This window comes from Eubalaena glacialis, chromosome 3, assembly GCF_028564815.1.
Source record: "Eubalaena glacialis isolate mEubGla1 chromosome 3, mEubGla1.1.hap2.+ XY, whole genome shotgun sequence".
Classification (NCBI taxonomy): Eukaryota; Metazoa; Chordata; class Mammalia; order Artiodactyla; family Balaenidae; genus Eubalaena; species Eubalaena glacialis.
The window spans coordinates 51,381,698-51,405,876 of NC_083718.1; the positions used below are offsets into that span (position 1 = coordinate 51,381,698).

The following is a 24,179-nucleotide window of genomic DNA, read 5'->3' on the forward strand; positions in this document are numbered from 1 at the left end:
GACAGAAGACAAGGTCATAGACCTTTAGAAAATGGGCAAAAAACCTTTTAGTATTGCTTTTACTCTTGGGGCATTTGATAACTATGACAATTTCTACTGAGAAATTTAGCAAAGCTTTGGCAGACTTTCAGGGCAGAAGGGGACAAAAAACTGCAAAACAGCAAAGGAGAGGAGACTCTGTTAAACACCCCAGGATTTCAATTGGGACCCCAAGGAGTAAGGGAAACCAGAAATAGCTCATCCATCAAAAGGAATGAAAGCTAGCTTTGAACCAACTCAGTCCCTAAGTGGATTAAGGTTATAAGTTCAGTGTATGCCCGAAGTAAAATAAAATCCTCTCTAGAGTAAAATAACATCACCCAGAGAGAGCCTCAAATCATCTCTACAAATTTATACCAAAAATGGTCACAAATAAAGCAGAAATAATAAGCTACTTAAAAAAATTTGACCAAAAACCAAGGGGAGAAAATATGACATTTGACATATAGACACATATGGATATATCCAATAGACATAGGAAATCCAAATGTAGACTTTAAAATTACTATTATCAATATACTTGAAGGAATTAAAAGAGAAGAAAAATATCAATGTAGACTGAACATCACAAAATAGAAAAAAATGAAAATTCTAAAAATAAAAAGTTTAATGACAAAAATTTAGAAAATTAAGAAAAATAGTTTGGGAATTCCCTTGGCACAGTGCTTAAGAACCCGCCTGCCAATGCATGGGACACGGGTTCGTTCCCTGGTCTGGGAAGATCCCACATGCCACAGAGCAACTAAGCCCATGCACCACAACTACTGAGCCTACATGCTAGAGCCCGTGAACCACAACTACTGAAGCCTTTGAGCCTAGAGCTCATGCTCTGCAACAAGAGAAGCTACTGCAATGAGAAGCCCGCACACTGCAACGGGAAGTAGCTCCCACTCGCCGCAACTAGAGAAAGCCCGTGCACAGCAACGAACACCCAACGCAGCCAAATAAATAAATAAATAAGTTAATTAATTAAAAAATAAAAGAATAAAAGGTTTAATGAGAAACTACACTGCTGAAGTGAGAATTGTTGAACTAGGAGTTAGATCAAAATAAAATATCCAGATTGAAACATATAGAAAAAAAATATGAAAAATACAGAGAATAGCATATAAGACATATGATTAAAATGTCAAAAATATATGTAGTAAGATTATTAGAAGGAGGGAAGAGATCAAATATTTGAAGAGATAATAACTGAAATTAAAACTGACAAACGACATCAAGTTGGAACCGCAAGAAGTCCTAAAGCCACAAATAGCATAAATACTTAGGCACATCACAGTAAAATTGCACAAAGGCAAAGGCAAAGGCAAAGACAAAGACAAATAAGGGGGTGGGAAAAAAGAAACACTTCCTTCTACTAACTAATGTGAATGAAGACTGAAGGCTGACTCCTCCAGATGAACTAAGAAAGCCGAGAGACAATGGAATAATAGCTTCAAAGTGCTGAAAGAAAATAACTACAAGAATTCTACATCCAGAGACTATGTTCTTCAAAAATAAAATAAAAATAGACATTTTTTATTAACACTAAAGGAAATAAAAAAGGGTGTTCATTAGGCAGAAAAAATAATAAGTCTGGATGGCAGCTTAGAGGAGCAGAAAGCAATGAAAAAGAAAAAAATAGTAAATATGTGAGTAAGCCTAAGTTAATATTGATTTATAAAATAATAACACATATGCAGTAAAAGTACTAATTTGCATTAAACTTTAATGTAACAAGGATGCATTTTGAAATCATAGAGTAGCCACTAGAAGAAGAAGAAAACATGTAAAAGTAACATACAAACAGAAAGAACACAGAATTATTAACAACAACAATGGAAAAAACCCAAGCCCTTAGAATCTAAAAGAAAGCCAAAAGCAGAGAAAAAGGAACAAACAGCAGAAGGAACAAGTAGAAAATGGTAAGGCAGCATTTAAAACTTAAAATAGGAGAAATTATAGTAAATGTAACTGGACTAACTACTTCAATTAAAATGCAACTGTCAAATTGGACTTAACAAAAGTAAACAAATACAAAAAACAAGATTCTGCTTAAAAGAGGCTCACCTTAAATATAAACAAGAAGGTATTAAAAAGTAAAAGAATGGAAAAGGATGTAACAAGCAAACACTAGCCAGAAATAAAGGTGATAACTACAAAAAAAATCAAAGTAGACCATAAAGTAAGGAGCATTACCAGAGATAATTACTCCACCAGGAAGCTATAACAACTCCAAAATTTGCTTACATCTAGTGGTATAGCCTCAAATAACAAGAAGGAAAAATTGAAAGTCTTTTTCCACATTCTCAACAACACTTGTTATTTCTTGTAAACTCTGCAAAACAAAGGAAGCCATCAACAAAATGAAAAAGCAATCTACTGAATGGGAGAAAATATTTGCAAATCATATATCTAATAAGGGGCTAATATCTACAATATGTAAAGAACTCATACAACTCAACAGCAAAAAACCCCACAAACAACCTGATTAAAGAATGGGCAGAAGATCTGAATAGAAATTTTCCAAAAAAGACATACGTATGGACAACAGGTACGTGAAAAGATGCTTAACATCATTAATCCTCAAGGAAATGTGAATCAAAAGCCACAATATCATCTCACACCTGTTAGAATGGCTACTAACCAAAAGACAAGGGATAACAAGTGTTGGTAAGGATTTGGAGAAAAGAAAACCTTTGTGTACTGTTGGTGGAAATGTAAGTTGGTGCAGCCACTATAGAAAATAGTACTGTATGGAGGTTTCTCAAAAAATTAAAAATGGAACTACCACATGATCCAGCAATTCCACTCTAAATATTGACCCAAAGAAAATGAAACCCTAACTCAAAGAGGTATATGCACTCCCATGTTCATTGTAGCATTTCACAGCATTACTTACAATAGTTAAGATATGGAAACAACCTAAGGGTCCATTGATGGATAAGGAACATGTAAGATAGATATATATATGGACAATGGAATGTTACTCAGCCATTAAGAAGAATGAAATAATTCCATTTGTAGCAACATGGATGGACCTTAATACTTATACTAAGTGAAGTGAGTCAGACAGAGAAAGACAAATATCATATACTGCCCTCAGCTGAAAGAGAAGGTGCTTCACTCAGGGAAATGCCTCTTCCACAGGAAGCAGCGGGACCATATGCTACGAGAAGATGTATGAGATTGATGCTGAGGGTGCTGGATCAAAGGGGATGAAATATAAAGTTGGTTAAGGGAGAGTTGATCAATATGGGCACATGCTCCCAGGATTTAGGGTTTCAGAGCCTGGCAAGGATCTGGGAGTTAGTACAATGTTGCTAGGCTGGTTCTTAGAAGTTTGGGTAAAACAATGGCCCACACTAGTAGACACTCCAGTGCCCAAATAAACGGCTCAGGAAGACATCAAAAGACTCATAGAACTGAGCATGGTACAGAGGATAAATTACATAAAGTCCCAAAATCCAGCAGCCCACAATGTTCCACAGAGGTCCCAGAGAGCAATCCTTTTACTAAAGAAAAGAAAAAAGCGCTGTTGAGAGCACACTAGCATCACTGAGAAGCTTAATGGTGACTTTCTGTGATGGAAAAAATAGCCATTTTGAGTTGCTGTCTTGGCATTTTGCAGTATGACAATCCTGCCCACACCCAGGGTCTGGATTCTTTAAATTAGGATCGGAGCTTAGGTTTCATGCCCCAAGTTCCTGCCTTGCTTTTCCTGAGGCACCTTTTTAAGTGACCGCTTGGAGTTGAGCCAAGAAAAATTAGTGACTGCAGCTCCAACCTGCTTACCCTGCTTGCTCTCTCTCTGCCTGATCATATGTGACTTGGGACAGTACTACCTTTCCCCTGTCTCACTGTGCCCCCGTTTGGGGACTTGTAAGAAATTAACCAGTAAGTAGTAAACTTTACTTCCTTTGTGTGAGTGTATTGAACCTGCATCTTCAATCTAAACAGCTCTGGGGTTTTCACTTCCCCAGAGTGGGAGCTTGGGTGTCCAGGGAGCTGCCTGCCAACCCCATGTGCATGGCTTGTGCTTTGTCATTCAGCAGGTCATATCCTTAACACACTATCTCTGGGTTTTCCAACACAATTGGTGACAAGAATGGGACGGTGGACATAGTTTGAACTCTCATAGCATGGCTTTTAGCTACAACTGGCTGACTAACTTCCTCTTCCAGGCTGCCCAGTCTCTGGGAGGGAACCACTGCTGGCTGGTGGTTTGCGGTGATGCTTTGTGCTGCTGTGGATCCCCACCCTAAATTGTTGGTGCTGTGAAAAGTCAGACTCCCCATTAGACTGGGTATGGGGTCTGGAAGTGATTGGCTATATTATTTGTGAAAGTCCTGGCACTGAGGCAAGATGAGCTAACTGGGATGGTAGGTCTCTGCTTCTTTCCCTCAGGCAAGGACCAGGGTATGGGCTAGCAGGTCCTGGAAGGCCAGGAGAGTTCCCCTAGATTAGCACTGGAAGGGGAGACTGGCTGCTGGACCTACTGCATCAGTAGTTGAGACTAGGGTCTTAAGCTTGGAGAGCCTGCTCTAACCCCTGACAGAGGAAACTCTACCAGGGGCATCATGGCACCCTAGGTGGGCAAACACTGGTGAAGCAAGTGCCTCCTATGTTGCTGCATTCCTTGCTGCTGTCCCAAATTGTCCCTTGGCCCCGTGGGATATCAGGAATCCCACCCCTCGTGTGGTGCAGCAAAACAGATTTTGGCTAAACATGGGACCCCCCAAGTACATGGTACCAGTGCCTCGCATGTCCCCAGAAGAGGTCAAAAACTACCAGATGCTTGTAAGACCCCCTGCTCAAATGGCTTGGACCTTACTGAGTGAAGCGGTATATCAACACGCCTAATCACTGGTTCTTGGTGCTTGGGAAATTTCCTAATACATCAGCTAACATTGCACTGGAGGAGGTGAACCCCGACCCCTTGGAGGTTGATTGAGACACCCTAGTAGGGGAGGTGGCAGCATAGGAGTTGGGGAAGAGACAACCTCCTCCCCAGGTGTTCCCCATCACTATCCATTGTACCAAATTGTCCAACAACAACAAATGTGAAAGAGAAAGAGACACGTAAGTATAGTGTGATAGAAATGCAAAATTCTCTGTACCAAGTCTAAAGATTGAAAATACTTTAAATTTCCATGTTAATTCTTTGCACATGGCATTTATGTCTTTATTATAAAATATGTTATCCTATGCAAGTGGCTTAAATATTGAGCCTTTCAAAATAAAAAAATTTCTTCCATTTTTAGTATTTGAGAAAAATGCATTTCTGTGGAGAAAGATTTCCTTTTGATTTTTGTAAAAAGCCATGTCAATAGCAGCCAGCCCCTCTCTGTGGGAGAATGCCATCACCCCTCAGAACACTGCAACCCTGGCAGTGGAACCCAGGATCCTGTACCCTGACTTCCTGCTCTAAGGTCCTGGTGGTTCCCCTTAGTTTGTCCCTTCTCTAGAGGACAATCACACACATACTTTATCCATTGGGACACACACAACAAACATTTTATGGCACTCATTGACACTGGAGCCCAAGTTACAGTGCTTCCCAGGAACCCCTCCAAGCATAAATGAGGGGTACCCTTTAAATTACAAGGCATAACAGGAGGGGTAGTGGACAGCATTCAACTTCCATTGAACGTCACAATTGGAATGCTTTATTAAAAACATTTTAGTGGTGGTGGCCCCTTTGGTCCTACCCTTTCCTGTGACAGGTATGGATCCCTTGATGTGTCACCACACCATTTGGAAAAAACCAAAATTCCTGGCCTTGTTGGTGGGAACTGCACATTGGGAGCCTGTAAGACGGCCACACCTGATTAAGACGGTAAATGCTACTTAATACAGTTTACAACATAGGACTGAGGGAATTGCAGCCCATAATTCAAGATTTATCAAAGGAAGGAGTCATTGAATACACCATTTCTCCATTCAATTTCCCCATTTGGCTGGCATTAAAGCCCCCTACTAATGAGTGGCACCTCACTACCCTACTAACACCTTACTACCGAAATATAAACACTCAGGTGCCTCCATGAAGGCTCCTATTTCCAACAATGTCCCATTAACTAAGGACATCCAAAGGGCTCTAGATTCACTTTGCTGTGAATCTAGCTAATATGTCCTATTCAGTATTGACTGCAGTTTGCTTTCATTTTTGAAGGCACCCAATATACCGTTGCCCGGTGTATTGGGCTATATTAACAGCCTGGCTATTGCCCACAATTTGCCAGCAAGACCCAGACACCCTTACAGTGTCCTCTTTCTCATCTGGCACTATGTTGATGACATCCTAATCTGGTGCCCCTCGGAGGATGTGGTGCACGAGACCCTAACACATACAACATGGAGGTGGGGCTACTGCCCCACATAAAGTTCAAGAGCAAGCCACATATGTGAAATTTCTGGGCATTAATTGGTCCTCTAAAGGATGAGACATTCTGTTTGCATTTAAACGTCAATTGTTTACAATTCAGCCTCACACAACATGTCTTAGGCCCCTTCATTTAGGCCACTGTCATTTTAATGACAGCACATACCCCGCTTGTCCATCGTTCTTAGACCCATTTATGCAGTCACATGGAAATCCACATTTTACTGGAGACAAGCTTAACAACAAGCTTTATAGGTGGCACAAAGGTCAATTCATCAAGCCCTCCCCCTGATTCCCCTGGCTCCTCCTTTTGGGTTGAGGCACTGACCACCATGGTCATCCCTCATCCTGTGGACTAAACACAGCTCTTCCTGGTTGCCTAAGGGCTTCTGGACCAGATGGCTGCTCTCCACAGCCACCCCTTACATCCCCATAGAGCATCTAACTCTGGCTGCTTACTGGGCTTCGTTAGAAACAGAGGCCCTCACGGGAATGGAGAACCTGTTCTCCTACGTGCCCGTGTTCCTATTATGCTGTGGATAAGGGATGTCTCCCAACAGCAGCTCAGCACTACCATATCCACCTCCTTGTTAAATGAAAATGGTACCTGACAGGATTGGCAGGTCTTTCCAAATACAGGAGGATGTGGCTTCCCCACTCCTCAACCCCCTGCCCACAGACCTTGAAGAACCAGTGATGGCGCCCGTCGCTAGGCCTCTGGTGACCTGGGGTAGCCCCTGGGATAAGCTGACGGAACAAGAAAAGGAGATCAGACCTTGTACTTCATGCACGGCAGCACCACCATCGTACATGGTGGAGCCTGTTGGAGATGGCAGTGTCCCATCCTGCCAGTGGCACCACGCTTATCAAAGACAGCAGATTGGGGTCAGCTCAGCTTCCTGAGCTTGTGGTGGTACAGATGGCCATGCAGAATGCCACTGCCCGTGACAAGCCTCTTGTGCATATTTCTACTGACTCACACGCACTTGCTAACTAGCTAGTGGTTTGTTAAGGCCAATGGTAGTGGGACGACTTTTACATTCAAGGTTGTCTCATTTGGAGTCCCCTAATTTGGAGGGATGTTGCCCAGGCACCAGTCACAATTAAGGTTACACATGTTTCAGCAGGCATAAATGCTACCACTCCAGAGGCTGTCTTTAACCTCAAGGCTGGGACCCTTGCCCAAATACAGGTCACCACCTGTTCGGGGCTCTCAACCACCAACTCTTCACCCACAAGTCCATCGGCTCCACTCACCAGCAAAACCCCACACAGCACCAACCCCTACCCTTCCACCATGTTGGCCTTTCCTAGTCAACACTTCTTAACTCCTTATTCTCTGGCTGAGTGGTCCCATATCTCTTCAAGTCATGAGGGAGCTGCTGCCCACACTGACCAGGCCTGCTGCATCGGTGTTCCTCTTACGGCAGCCCTTGAAAAACGCATGGTATGAAATTGCAAATTGTGCTTCAAACCAAACATTGGAAACTGCCTCGCCATACTGCAGCTCCGTAAGGGGGCCACCCCTTTCAGCCACTGGCAAATTGATTTCATAAGGCTGCTGCCTCCATCTGCAGGCACTATCTGCTTCACCATTACATGTGTGGATATTTACACAGGCCTACCGCTTGCTACACCCACCAGGAACACCTCTGCTGAGCAGGTAATCTCTTTCTTTCCTACGTATTTGTTTCTAAGTGTCCCCATTTGGCCCTCCTGACATCACTGACTCAGATCAAGGATCTATCTCATTTTACTACCCACATAACAGGCTCTCCAACAGGACATCCAAGGGAACTTTCATCTTCCATACTGGCCAAAGGCCTCTGGCATTATTGACTGCCACAGTGGTCTTCTAAAATCCTTGCTCCTTAAGTTACAGGGTGGTATAAGGACGCCTAAATGAACTTTCTTGCTGCCAGGGCCACTTACCACTTTCAACTCTAGGCCATGTTGCTTATGATTGTTAACATGGGGAATCTGATGCCCTCATCTTATAGGACAATATTATTTACATTTTTCCCAACAATTTGGAGTCCCCTTACAGATTTAAAATGTTGATCATCTCGCCTTCCAATATTCATTGGCAACCTGCTCAGGGAAGGTGGTCAGCTATGACCCCCTGGCCCATGAGAACACAGACCACTATGCTGCTGCTGGGCCACGCTTAATGCTTGATATGCAAATTCCAGCTGAAATTCCAAATGTATAGTGGCTTTGGTGGGTGGCTCATTTTTCCTAACCATACCTCCCTACAGGAAGTGGAAATAATCGCCCCTGGACCCACTGAATTAAATGGTGTGGATCTCAAAAAGGGGGGAAATGGCACTCAGGTTTGTTGATAGCAGCAACATTAGATGATGACAACATGGCGATACAATTACAAGACTTGGCCCACCCCACTTTTGAGGAGGCCCCCAACAAGCTGACCCACAAGGCCGTATAGAAAATGTTCACATAGGGCAGTCAGTGGGCAGGCATGAAACTACAAAATACAAATCCTTGGTGCTGTTGGCCTTATTCTGTACCTTTTGTGCCATCTGAGTCAGGGGGCTTCTCCTTGAACCTAGAGAGGTGACACTACAAAGGTGCTGGAACCGCACAGCACTCGCAGCAATTGCACCCAGGATAGGGGGACAGCAAGTATTGAAGGTCAGTCCTGGAGGGGCTACATCCGAGATGTCACCAGGTATGGATACGAGCTGGGTGATTCCCTCCCTCTATCTTAAATGGGACCAAGGGCACAAATGTTTCAAGGCCACCAGCCCTGCCCAAACAGTCACCAACATCCTGATGTTTGGGCACTGGCCATTACACTGCCCAAATTTTAACCCTGATTGGCTGATGGCCTTATGCACTTCAGACCCATCTCTGGCAATACAGGGCCAAACATTAGATTGTCAGGAGCATATAACAAAATTTTTTTTTAAACCAAGGTTACACATGTGCCTCCAACTTTATTATTTATGGATGGAGACCTCCTACACCTCGAAGGAGAGCACTACCCAATCATCTGCGAGGCGCACCCTTGAGAACCCCCCAAATCTCCTGAGAATTTGTAATACCAGTAGACACTCCTGACAGTGCAAGCAAACCTTAATCAGGGAGTCCTAAACCCATGCGACCCTGTTAGGCCCCTTGGCCCCTCAGTTCTCCTCCTGGGTGGCTACCTGGGAGAGCCATGCCCTCTGGGATGGCCCCCTCTACTTGCGACAATGCTGGAGATGACTGTGCCCCAGCCCACAACGCTGCAGGACATGATTTCATCCCGAATTCCACCTCCACCACCTCCCACTATAGCAGAGCGGACACCCAGGAAGACAGGTGGCTGATGATGGTGAGCATGCCCCAGGACCCAGGACTTGGTTGCTGAACTGAATGCTTGTTTATCTAAATTCCCTGCTGACAACCCCCTTGAGTGACTTTATGCAGAGTTAACTGTGTGTTTACCCCAGGGCCTCCTTGCTGACTGCAATGCTTGCTGCTCTAGTGTGAGGCAGTACTGACTGCCAGGCTGCTCTCTGCTTTTGGAGAGCCTTTGAGCTTCGGAAGACCAAGGTACGTGCTGAGACTCATCACCTTATGGGGCCCCTTTAAACACTTCACTTGGATGCTTGCCCTCACCCCACCAATTAGACTGGTCCTATGGTGGGTCGTGAGTTTAATTTCTATTGGGAGGACTCCTCCTCGGCTGTGGATGCCACCACCACCATAGCAGCCCCCAACAATACCCTCCAGGACCACAGCCACAGGGTCACCTCCCTACCCCTGTGCCACCCTGAAAGGACCCTTTCCCATCATCACCACTCAGGGCTCCACAATCCTCCCTGTGAAACCCTCCAATAGTCTTAATATTTTAATATAATGGGCAGACACCAGAGATCATATTGGGGGCCATTGTCATTGCTGGTCATGTTACTGGGCTCAACAAAGGCTGTTGCCAGAGTTAGTGGCCTAGCCGGCTGACTCACTGGCCCTGCCCACATTTGCCCCACGGATCCCTGCAGCTTGCCTGGCTGATCTCTGTGGTGCTCAGTTGCTCTCACACAGGACACTTTGCAATACAGCATATAGTGCCTGGCAGGAGGCCCCACATGTCCTCTATAATCCTCCATATCTGCCCAGACACCAAGACTGCACAAATGAATATGCCTACACCTCGTCCCAAGGAGCAGGACTCCCATGGTCTTGGGGCTCAAGGCCCAGCTGCCCAGGAGAAGCCCAGCTTACTTTGTGTTCCCTGGCGTGCACTCTGGGTCCGGTGCCCTGGGGCTGTCATATGTAAGTGGGTTTCCACCTATGCATTTCTCCTTCCCTCAACTTCCTACGTGTTTGCCTCCTTGCTGGCCCCCAGGAGTCCTGTCTTTTCATGCCAATGTAGTTTAGTCTCCCCGGGACTACCCTCACAAATCATGGAGCAGGAATCCCAGTCTGACTTTCTACCCCCTCACGTCAAAAGTGAGTGGTATTCATCCCCATTAAGTTGGGAGTAGGTCTGCTACTATCCCTCCCAAGAACTGGGTTAGGCAACACCGCTATAGAAATGCAACAACAAATCATTAAGGCAAACACCAACCTGTCAGCCACCCTGGCCAAGCACAATGGGCTGCTATACCAAAGCCCAGCCTTAATGCAACGACAACATGATTCTTTGGTGCAGATGGTTCTGGATGACCAGTTACCTACTGGCCAAGGAAGGAGGTATAGGTGCTGCAAAGGGTACCACTTGCTGTATGTACGTTAATAATTCCACACCAATTCAGACAAATTTACAAAAGACGGCCCAACAGGTACAAATATTCCATAACCCCATCCAAGTTTTCAATCAAATACCTACCTTAACCTTGTCCAGTGGTTTTGATTTATTTTCTTGGATGGACCCCAACAAATGGAGGGAATGGTTATGGACAGGATTTCAAATTATCACTTGCCTATTGATATTGTTGATTGGCATTTTTGTTTTGCTCAAATGTTTCATCCATTGGGTGACCAAAACCATGCCAGTGGCTTTTAATATCTCCATCACTCAAAACAGTACCCATGATTTTCCCTAAAGAGTAATGCCTAGGCATCACAGGGTCAATTGTGTTGAGAAAACAGTCATTTTGAGTTGCTGCCTCGACACTGTGTAGTATGACAACCCCGCTTACACTCAGAATCTGGACATTTAAATAAGGACCTGAGCTTAGGTTTCCCATCCCAAGTTCCTTCCTGCCTTGCTTTCCCCAGGGAACCTTTAAAAGTGACCACTTGGAGTTGGGCCCAAGAAAAATTAGTGACTGCCACCCCCAACCTCCTTGTAAATAATAGGTATTTGTTACCCTGCTTGCTCTCTCTCCTGTTTGCTTGTGACCTGGCACAGAGGACTGCCCTTCCCTTGGCTCACTGTGCCCCCATTTTGGGACTTGTGTGTAATAAACCTGTAAGTAATAAACTTTACTTCCTTTATGTGAGTGTATTGATCCTGCATCTTTAGTCAAAATGACTCTGGGGTTTTCACTTCACCAAAGTGGGAGCTTGGATGTCCAGGGAGCTGCCTGCCACCCCATGTGGGTGGCTTGTGCCTTCTCATTCAGCAGGTTGTAATGTGCATATTCTTAACACACCAGCTCCAAGTTTTCCAACACACTTGCTTCTGTAGGTCACAGATGACTATTACCAAATTGAGTTCTCTAATAGCAATGGGGATAGAATCCCAAAATCAAAGAGGTTGAGGCACTTTACTATCAGAAGTAAGGAAGGTGCTATTATTATAGTGAGCAATAAAGTAAGAGTGGCAGCTAGGAGGACCTGACCCTCAGGTGTGCATATGGTTAATAGAACATGCTGTTCCTAGAGGTTAAATAGATGGGCAGTCAACAAAATTACTGCTTCATATATACAACTAACAGACACCGAGGATGAATTAGGGACTGAGAGCAGTTGTACCAGAAAAAGTCAAATCTCTTGCCCAGTTTCTAGACTTGAGTCAATTTTCAGACTTGAAATCCACTGACTTAAGAAAGGTCTCCATGAAGACCCTACGGCACTATGGAAAGTGTATGCTAATGACACCCCACAGTCCCTCTCCAAGGGCATCTTTGGTCATTTACTCCATTAGCTGTGCACCTGTGGAAGGGAAAGATCCAGTCATTTCAAGGACTATTGGACACAGGGTGCCAATTAGCACTATTATCTGGATCCCCAGAATGCCATCATTGATCCAACTAGAGAAGGTGTTTATGAGGGTTAGGTAATAAATGGAATCCTGGCCCAGGTCCAGCTCACAGTTGGTCCACTGGGTCCACAGATCCACCCAGTAGTCATTTCTCCAATCCCTAAATATATATTTGGAATTACTTGGTAGTTGACAGGATTGTCACATTATTTTCTTAGCTTGAGGAATAAGAGTTATCATGGTAAGAAAGATCAAGTGGAAGTCTCTGAAACTCTCCCCCACCCCTTAGTAAAGATGTTAAAAATAATTATCATATCCTGGGGATAATGGCAGAGACTAGTGCCACTCTTAAGAGACTGAAGTGATGGCATCATACCCCACACAATTAAGTTCTAAAACCATTAGTAAGGGTACAACAGGGAGGTGTCAGCACCAATAGGTAGAAAGAGTCACAATGGCCCTGTGGGATGTCAGATCTCAAACAGGGTCAGAAGGACTTCCCCACGGAAGCACTGCCCTACACTGGGTGCTGAAGCCCAACCTCAATGATGAGGGTATCCACATGAAGGGAAATTTGGATTGGAGAACTCCAAACTTAAGCAGGATTAGTATGGCATCCACATAAAGGGTGGTCCAGCATGGGGACTCCACGTGGGGTGAGAAGGGCATCCATGTTGGGGGACAGGGGAACAGGCCAGCATAGAGTGTTGGAACTTGAGCAGAATGAGGAAGATAATCCTATCAGGTGTGGCCCAGGATAGGATGTCAGAACCTGAGCAGGTTGAAGATGTCCATGTTAAAAGGTCACTACCGGGGCTTCCCTGGTGGCGCAATGGTTGGGAGTCTGCCTGCCAATGCAGGGGACACGGGTTCGAGCTGTGGTCTGGGGGGATCCCGCATGCCGTGGAGCAACTAGGCCCGTGAGCCACGGCTGCTGGGCCTGCGCGTCTGGAGCCTGTGCTTCGCAATGGGAGAGGCCGTGATAGTGAGAGGCCCGCGCACCGCGATGAAGAGTGGCCCCCACTTGCCGCAACTGGAGAGGGCCCTTGCACAGAAATGAAGACCCAACACAGCCATAAATAAATAAATAAATAAATAAATAAATAAATAAATAAATAAGAATTTCCAAAATGTTAAAAAAAAAAACCTCCTTGTAGGAGGTGGCAGAGTCCAAGCAAGATGAGAAGGGAGTCTACACAGGGAATGGGTGCAGCCTGTGTAGAAAGTCAGTGCCTAAAAAGGATAAGGAAGGCATTCTTATGGAAAGATAGCCAGGTATCTTATGGAAAGATAGCCAGGTGGGGAGTCAGAGCCCCAATGGCATGAGGAAGGTGGCCACATGTAACAGCATCTTGGCACAGGTAATCAGAGAGAGCAGAGTGAGAAAAGTTTCCCCATAAAGGAGCATCCTGAAAGTGGTGTAGAAATTAAAGCAAGGTGAGGAGGGTGCCCATGCATGGAGGTGGCCTGGTATAAGGTGTTGGAGCCCAAGTAAGTGTAGGAGAGCACTGGAGAAGGAAATGGGGTGACAGTGGAGTTAGGAGATTACTTACATAGAGAGGGTTAATCAAATAAGTAATTAAATATAGGACAATGGAAGTCAGGTTTCACATTGTCAGAGAAGAGAGGTAAAAATATGGAAAAGGAGAAAAGTAGAATGAGCCCAATGGTGTTGGACTGAATTGGTGTGATCTCATGGTTATATATATATATATGGTTTTATATATATATGTATATATGGTTATGGTTATATGTGTGTGTGTGTCTGTGTGTACACATACACACAGACACACATGCACATACATGTATGTTCTGTAGCTCTGTCTACTGAGAAAACCTGATTGCAGTGACATCACAATAGCAAAAAGTTAACCTTAATTCCTGGATCTTGACTTCAAAATACCAATCTCTGAGAAAAGAAACCATGGTCTTTGGAGAAATGGCTGATTCTAGGGCTTGAGCAGGGAGAGTACATCTCACAGAAGAAAGCAAGAACATGATCAAGAGACATGTCAAAAGGAGACAGAAGTTAGCTTTGAAGGGACTGCCAGTGACCAAATTGGGGATAATTTGAGCATCAGAATAAATAATTATAGTAATGGATTAAACCCATTGAATAAAATCAGTAAACACTGAGCCCATACAGATATCTATCTATCTATCTATATATCTATCAATCTATCTATCAAATAAATGGAAAGTGTGATGAAAAATGAGATATTTACATAATTCCAAAGTAACCCGCCCCCACAATATTTATTCATTACAAAGGGAAAAGATTAAATTCACAGTGGACAGTGCTGGGAGGCACCACCTTAACTAAGTGATCAAACGAAACATCACCAGTAACGAAAAAGGCAAAATTATGTACCACCTGCTATACTGAAATGGACTGCATGAAATTTCTAAATAACTGAATGCATACTCCAAGTTTAATCATGAGGAAACATCAGATAAACACAAACTAAGGGACAGCTATAAAAATCAGCTTGCAATCTTCAAAAGTGTCAAAGATATAAAAGTCAAAGAAAATCTGAGGAACTCTTCATACTAAAGGATACTAAAGAGACATTTGGTGAAACTTGAATACAGCTTGAAAATTAAATGGTAGTAATGTATCAGAGTTAATTTCCTGATTCTTTTGAACCAGAGGCATAGGCTCTGTGACTGAGAACTAGAAATATAGAATGCTTGTCCTCCCTCCGCACCTCACTATCACAATACTAAAGGCCTATTTACAACAGTTTGTTTTACCCAACACATCATATCTGGCTATCAAGAAAAAAATTACAAGTTATACCGAAAGAAAAAAAAAACCTCACAATTTGAAGACAAGAGGAAGCAGAAGAACCAGACATGGCAGGGATGTTGGAAATAAAAGAACAAAAATTTAAAACAACTATAACTAATATGTTGAGAGCTCTAATAAATAGAGAGCATGCAAGAACAGATGAGCATATAAGCAGAGAGGTGGAAATCCTAAGAAAGGACCAAAAAGAAATACTAGAGATAAAAAACACTAACAGAAATTAAGAATGCCTTTGATGGGCTCATTAGAAAGCTGAAAACAGCTGAGCAAAGAATCTTTGAGCTTGAGGATATCTCAATAGAAAACTCCAAAACTGAAAGACAAAGAATACAAAGACAAAAAACAACAACAACAACAACAAAAAAAAAACAGAACAAAATATCCAAGGACTGTGGAACAACTTCACAAAAGGTATAACATATGTTTAATGGGAATACAAGAAGGAGAAGAGTGAAAGAAACAGAAGAAATATTTGAAACAATAATGACTGAGAATCCCTCCTGTCAAATAATGTCAGAAACCAACACACAGATCCAGGAAGCTCAGAGAACACCAAGCAAAGTAAACGCCAAAAAACTACACCCAGGCATATCATTTTTCAAACTACAGAAAGTCGAAGATTTTAAAAAATCCTGAAAGAAGCCAGGGGAAAAAACATCCTAACTATAGAGGAATAAACATAAGAATTATTGGGTTGGCCAAAAAGTGCCTTCGGTTTTTAAGTAAAAATAAAAGACACATTCTTCATTTTCACCAAGAACTTTATTGAACAAAGTATTCACATTTTTGTTCCACTACCTTCTGCCATTTTTCAGGCAACTTCATAATTTCATCTTCCCCAAAGTTTTTATCTTTTTGACCAAAGAATTGCCTTTTGCAGTCTTCCAAGGAATTGCAAATTTTTTCCATTAAGAGAATTTTGTAAAGACCGAAATAAATGGAAATCTGAAGGTGCAATGTCTGGTAAATACGGCAGATGAATCAGATGTTCCCAGCCAAGCTGTAACAGTTTTTGCCTGGTAATCAGAGAAACATGCAGTCTTGCATTATCCTGTTGGAAGATTATGCGTTTTCTGTTGACTAATTCCAGACGCTTTTCGTCGAGTGCTGCTTTCAGTTGGTCTAATTGGGAGCAGTAGTTTTTGGAATTAATCATTTGGTTCTCTGGAAGGAGCTCATAATAGAGGACTCCCTTCCAGTCCCCTATACACAACATCACCTTCTTTGGATGAAGACTGGCCTTTGGTGTAGTTGGTGGTTAATTTCGCTTGCCCCACAATCTCTTCCGTTCCACATTATTGTACAGTATCCACTTTTCATTACCTGTCACAACTTGTTTTAAAAACGGAACATTTTCATTATGTTTAAGTAGAGAATTGCATGCAGAAATACAGTCAAGGAGGTTTTTCTCACTTAACTTATGTGGAACCCAAACATCAAAGCGATTAACATAACCAAGCTGGTGCAATGATTTTTAACGCTTGATTTGGATATTTTGAGTATGTTGGCTATCTTCTGTGTGGTATAACGTTGATTTGTTCTCAATTAGTGTCTCTATTTGATTGCTATCAACTTCAACTGGTCTACCCGACCGTGCAGCATCGTCCAGTGAGAAATCTCCAGCATGAAACTTTGCAAACCACTTTTGACACATTTGATCAGTCACAGCAACTTCTCCATACACTGCACAAATCTTTTTTTGTGTTTCGGTTGCGTTTTTACCTTTCTTGAAATAATAAAGCTAAATATGCTGAAAATGTTGCTTTTAAAATTCCATCTTCAGTATTAAAACGGCTACACAAAAATTCATCAATATTGATGTCTTTTTAAAAATGCACGCTGATATGACAGCTGTCATATACAATCTAACAAAATTGTTTTGAATGAAGTTAAAGACATCTACGTGCTACTAGAGCCATCTTATGGGCAAAAAACTGAATGAATCTTTTGACCAAGTCAATACATCTGACTTCTCAGAAACCATGCAGGCAAGAGAGTGGAGCGACATATTTAAAGTTTTGAGGGAAAAAAAAACAACAACCCACCAACCTAGAATTCTGTATCCTGTAAAATTATCCTTCAAAAGTAAAGAGAAATAAAGAATTTCTCAGACAAACCAAAAACGAGGAAATTTGTTGCCAGTAGATGAGTCTTGCAAAAAACGTTAAAAGAAACTCATTAGAAAGAAGAAAGCAATATAGATAAGAAATTCAGATCACATAAAGAAAGGGAGAGCATCAAAGAAGGAATAATGCAGATAAAAACTGTTTTTCTTTTCCTTAATTGACCTAATAGATAACAATTTGTTCAAAATAATAATAACAATAATGTATTCAATTATATATATGCCTAGGTGGGCCAAATATATATGAATGACAGCAATGATATCAGGGACTGAAGGAAGGAATTAGATTGTTTTGTTATTATAAAGTACTCACACTACCTGTGAGTGGTATAGTGTTATTTAAAAGTGGACTTACATTAGTTGTAAATGTATATTGCAAACTCTAGGGCAACTACTAAAAAAGTAAAAAAAAAAAAAAAAAAAGTATAACCAATATGCTAAGAAAGGAGAGGAAATGTAATAATATAAGATGCTTAATTAAAATCACAAAAGGCAGAAAAACAGTGGAAGAAAAAAATAATAACAAAGAACAAGGGCAAGAAATAGAAAACAGTAACAAATATTGTAGATATTAAACCAACTATATCAATAATCACTTTGAATGTTAACAGTCTAAATGCATCAAGTAAGAACAGAGATTGTCAGGGTGGGTCAAAACACAAGATACGACTATATGTTAGCTACAAGATACCAGCTTTACAAATAAAAACTCATAGAGTCTAAGTAAATGGATAGAGAAAGTACACCAAGCTAATACTAATCAGAAGAAAGCAAAGAGTATTAATTTTATACAGAGCAGCCTTCAGAGAAAGGAATGTTATCAGGGATGAAGAAGAGTATTACGTAATGATAAAGGGGTCAATTCTCTAAGAAGATATAACAATTTTTACCATATATGTGCATAATGGAGTGTCAAATTATGTGACCAGAACAAGAGCTCTAGGTGTGATAAAACTGCAAGGAGAAATATGTAAATCCACTTTCATAGTTGGAGACTTCAACACCCCTCTATGATAAATGGGCAGATCCAGCAGGCAGAATATCAATAAGCACCTAGCCGAACTCAACAACACCATCAATCAAATAGATCAATCAACTAGATAGTTACAATCTACTTTACCAAACAGCAGCAGAATACACATTTCACTCAAGCTCACATAAGACATTCACCAACACGGACCACATTCTGGGCCATAAGCATACTTTAAAATTTTTAAATGAATAGAAATTATACATCTGCTGTCAGACTATAATGCAATTAAACTAGAAATCAATAACAGAAAGATAGTTGGAAAATCTCAAAACACATGGAGACTTAAAAATATACATCTAATAACACATGGGTCAAAGAAGAAATCTTAAAAATATTTTAAACTAAATAAAAATTAAAAGTTATCAAAATTTGAGAGATGCAGTAAAAGCAGTACTTAGAGGGAAATTTAGAGCATTGAATGCATATATTAGAATAAAAGAAAGATCATCTAAGTCAATCATCTAAGTTTCCACCTTAGGAAACCCAAAATAGAAGAGCAATTGAAGTCCAAAGTAAGCAGAATAAAAGAAATAATAAAACTTAGAGCAGAAATCAATGAAATTGTAAGCAGGAAATCAATGGAGAAAATCAATGTAACCAAAACCTGGCTTTTTGAAAAGATCAATAATATCAATAAGTCTCTAGCTAGACTAAGAAAAACAGAGAGAGGACACAGATTAGTAATATCAGAAATGAAAGCAAGAATATCACTACAGATACCATGGATATTAAAAGGGTAAGAAAAGAATACTCAGAACAATTCTATCCCACAAATTTGATAACATAGATGAAATGGATCAATTCCTTGAAAGACACAGTTTGCCAAAAATCATACAAGAAGAAATAGATGATCTGAATATATATGTATTTGAAGTATGAAGACCTTTGTATTGTATCATAAAGCCCATCAATAAACAACCACTATGAAAGAGGCACCAAACAGCCAAGAAGACAGAGTGACTTAGCCAGTTGATATCAGCAAGTCTCTGTCATAATCCACCCTAGCATTGGCACAATGAGCTCATGAACAGAGCATGTAGGTTGCAGGGATGGAGGCTGCGTATGGACCCAGTAGCATGAGCCCCACACTCACCAAGGCTGACTTAGCTACCGATGCGGCCAAACGTTCAACTTGCCAGCAACAAAGACAAATGCTAAACTCACATATTTCAACATCCCTTGTAGAAAACCAACTACCCACTTGGTAACAAGTTGATGACATTGGACATTTTTACTCCAGAGGGGGCAACTGTTCATCTGGACTGGAACTGACATGTATTTCTGACTTCAAGGCTTCAGTCAGCATTGATGTTTGGGGGGCTTACAAGTGTTTAATCTCCTGAATAGGATCCCACATAACATTGCCTCTGATCAAGGGATACACTTACAGTAAAGGGAGTCGGCAATGGGCATATGGTAACGGGGTCCACTAGTTTTGTCACCTGTGAGAGCTGCTAGCCTGGTAGAGTAACAACCATTTTTTTGAAGGTCTAGCTGTGAAACCAGCTTGGAGATGATACCTTGGGCCATGTCCTCCAGGATAAACTGAAGAAACTTATATGGTGCTGCGGCCCCAGTAAGTTGAATATTGAGTATGAGAATCAAGGGATGAAAGTAGAAGAGATCCATTTACCATCAGTAACAGTGATTTACTTAGGGAAATTTTTAATCCTTACAACTTTAGGTTCTGTGGGTCTAGACCAGCACTGTCCAATAGAAATATAATGTGCACCATGTATACAATTTAAAAATTTCTAGTAGTCAAATTTAAAAAGTTAAAAGGAGAAGAGTGAAATTAATTTTAGTCATATATTTTATTTAACCTATTCGTACCAGCTACACATCAAGAGCTCAATGGCCATATGGGGCTAGTGGCTCCTGTATAGTATAGAACCAGTCTAGAGGTCCTGGTTCCCAGAGTGGGAATGCTTCTAGTAGGGACAGAGTAGGAGCTCAGTCACTTCAAGTTTCTTATGCCAAGAGGCTAGCAGACAAGCAAAGGAGTCACCACACTGGCAGGGCAATTGACTATAATCATTACGGTCATCAGTTATGCAGCAGGGGCAGGGGAGCTTTCATTTGGCACTCTTGGTATTCCCTTGTCCAATTTTAATGATAAATTAACAAGTGAGCAGTCACAGCCTGAGAAGTCATGATAACCAGGGGCTCATGTTCTCAGGGATGAAAGTCTATGTTATCTTGCCAAGTTAGCCCCCCAAGACCAGCAGAGCCACTAGCTGAGCATAAAAGGAATCTATCATGGGTAGCAAAGCAGGGAGAAGTATTTGTTGTGATCTCCAGACAAGCTGTAGTAAAGTTTGTCAGCCTTTCTTGTATAAGTTGCCTAGGAAAAGAAACCAATCAGACTCCTGGAAGAACTGTTCCAAGATGGGTAAAATTTCCTTACAAAGCAAGTGGACAGTACTGAGTTCTGTGGGCATGGCTTAGCTCCTTTCTTTAGGAGCAAAGCACTTATTCCCCCAGCTGCCTGGAGTCACTGGCTGCTGACACTCACAGCTGAGGTCCCCTCTGGAAGTGGCCTTGGCCAAAGGGCACTGACCAACCCGAGGTTATGTCCTCCCAAAGGCAGCCACAATTGAGTCAATGAGAAGATACAAAAGTTTCTTGCCTCAGTGAGGGACAACTCTGAAGGCCCATCCTAGCTTTACAGCTTCCTATAGGATCTGCTGACATTTATCATAACTACCTCACAGTTCAGCATCTACAACTGCCCAGTTCTGCTTTCCTCACTCCCTTATGGGTGTAATTTCTAAAACACACCCCAATAAACCTCCTTCTACAAATCTCTGACTCCAGGAATCTTGGCAGAAGACAAATCTGCATTATTTAAAACCCCAGAGTGATGAGTAGGTAAGAAGGTAGGAATTAACGATTTCATCCTCATCCTTCTTCATTTATAATTGCATCTGATTTTCATGATGCCCTTCTTTGGCTTTGTAGGAGAAAATAAAAACAAGGTCATTCTCTGCTGACCATCCTTCTTTTGGCTATGCCTCTTGAGTTTGGAGATTCTCTCTTACCTGGTTGTCTCAAATCTATCCTTGAGTTTAAACACTTACCTATTTGAGGTGATTTTTCACAATATATTTTGTAGTCATCACTGATCTTCTCTATGGCCACCTTTGGATACTTACAGCAGAGTTCCTCAAAGGACATTTTCTCTATGTCTATCAAGTAGGGAAAAACAGGAATGAAATCTAGTTGCCCACTCTGGTTTCAAAGATTCATGTACTTTTTTTTCATGTACTTTAAAATGTTATTTAGTAGGACAATAGCGTTTTAGTGGAATGTTTACACAGGGACACAAGTTTCTTAGGCCAAATTAGAAGCAAGAAAACACAGCCTCCCCTGTCCTCCAGAATGGGGGCTTCTGCCCTTCTTGGGGACACCTGACCCATGGAGATTTTCTGCCTAAGGTATACTCGGGTAACTGATATGACTTTGAAAGAGGCACTTATTGTAACACATATACAAGAAGTAATTCATCCAAATGAATATTGACCCCTTCAAACCCCGTCTATTATAGGGAGGAGCTGCGAATGCATTTCAAATATTCTGCTATTGTGTCAAAGAATTTGATGCACTTATGGATAGTAGATGGCAAATAACATGCTAGGACCTTTTTCTCTTTCTTGGCTCTGTCTTTGGGAATTACTTTCAGAATTGACAACTCATATATATAACTGAATATCATACATAGTTGTGAATCATTGTCCCTTGAGAGTGAATTATTTTTTCTAGAGGTAGCTATACATCGTTTCTAGGCATGCCTGGTGAATTGAGAGGGAATGCCTTTTTGTATCCAAAATGAGATGGGGCAGTAAGACTGAGGCAGCAAGAGAAGTTTTAATGAGGTATTGGGCAATGGCAGAATAGCAGCACCTTGCCTACCAAGGTCAAAACATTCATTTGTGTTGTGAGTTCTGGGGTTTAGAGTAAGTCTAATCACACACAGCTCCCCTGGAACTCTCCAGGGCAGTCCAGTACTTTTTGAGGTTATACTAGTGGAGTCTAGAAGGAATATGGGGTGTGGCCCCATGAATGCCATTTGTCCCTATGTCAGCATTGTCACTGTCATCATTACCATCTCTCAAAAGGGGAATCTGTAGTGGTAAGAGCAGTGAATTACTGCTGTAAAGAATCCAGGTTTCTAGTCCTGCATCAATCCCTCCCTTGTGGAGAAACCTTGAGCAAGTCTTCTTACCACTCTGAGGCTCAGTTTCTTCACGTGAAAGATGAGAGTATTCTAGCTCTGATGCTCAGTGAGTTTATGGGATAGTCTGAGTGGAGGCATCAGCTACCTGGGAGTCAGGGCCCCAGCTTGGACAAATGCACAGGAGGCCTTGTATTGGGTTAGACTTGCATTTCAAAAAAGCACTGGTGGAGAAAGTAATGGGGTGTGCTGGGGGGAGGGAGGGGGCCTCTCCATGGAGGTGATTCCCACTCTTCCTGACCACCCCTGGCATTCCATGGCTACCAAGGGACTGTCCCTTGCCCAGTATGTATGTGGTCAAATTTACCAGCCATCCATTCTTTCACTTTTCTCTTGATTCCTAGGAGAGGATTTGGAATGTTTGGGATTTAGAGAAAAGGTGAAATCCTGAGGTAAAACAGAAGGCCTGTTCATGCTAGATTTAAATAACTCATGCCCAAACATGCTCTGAGGAACAAGCATCCTGTTTTGTACACAGAGTGCACATCAAAGTTTTAAGAGTTGAGGGTTACATTTTTTAGTGTAATCTAACAAGTACTACTTATTGAGGACCTGCTTGCTGTGCAAATCGATTACCTTCAATCCTTTCAATGATACCATCATCCCCATTCTATAGATGAGGAAAGGAGGCTCAGGGAGATAAAGTGACTTGCCAAGTAAGCTCACAGAGCAAGGAAGTGGTGGAAATGAATATTCAAAGCTTTTGCTTACTAATATGTATCCATATTTTTCAAAGTGAAGGTCATGACTCAATTGCATGCCAAAAAATAGAGTCATCACCAGCTTCTACAAAATAAAATGGAATAAAATAGAGAGTATGAGAATGTATCATCTTATGTGATAAGGGCAGGTATTGCTTTGTGAAATTTTTTTTTTATATATACGCTCACATATATCCACAGGTATATGTTCTCTGGATCATGAAGTCAAATGTATTTATTGTGCATTGAAGTTTGAGAAATATTGCAGTACTCTGACTGCCTCAGCATTGATAATTAAAGCTGTTTGTTCAATCTGATTAATAATGGCTACTCTTACTGTTGCCAAATATTGTGCTAATGACTTTCATAGATGATCTTGGGTCATCTTCACAACAAGCCTATTATTCCCATCTTACAGATGAGGGAACTGGGGCTTCAAGAGAGGTTAGATACATTGCTCAGGTTCACACAGCTGCTAGTAGAGCTAGGATGTAACCCAGATCCCTGGGACAGGAGAGCCTGTGCTCCTAACCACTTCTTTCCACTGCCTGGGTGACTGGTGTGTTATGTTGGGGGAGGAAGGTGGCCGTTAAAAATATATTCAAGGAAGTGTTTTGGACCTGATTCTGGGGGAGATGTGCTGAGGTGGAACGTGCTTTTCAGATGCATGAAATGAAGTAGTCAGTGTAACTGTCGTGTTGCTTGGTGGGCAGG

The 24,179-nt window shown here is 41.9% G+C and overlaps 1 protein-coding gene across 1 annotated transcript in view; it reads right to left on the reverse strand.

Annotated features, from left to right (window-relative positions):
- The window catches only part of RGSL1 (regulator of G protein signaling like 1), an 80,332-nt gene that overhangs the window by 28,614 nt on the left and 27,539 nt on the right, over window positions 1-24,179 (reverse strand). Inside the window, 1 exon segment of the mRNA XM_061185645.1 lies at window positions 21,611-21,718. Coding sequence (XP_061041628.1) covers window positions 21,611-21,718 — 108 coding nt within the window.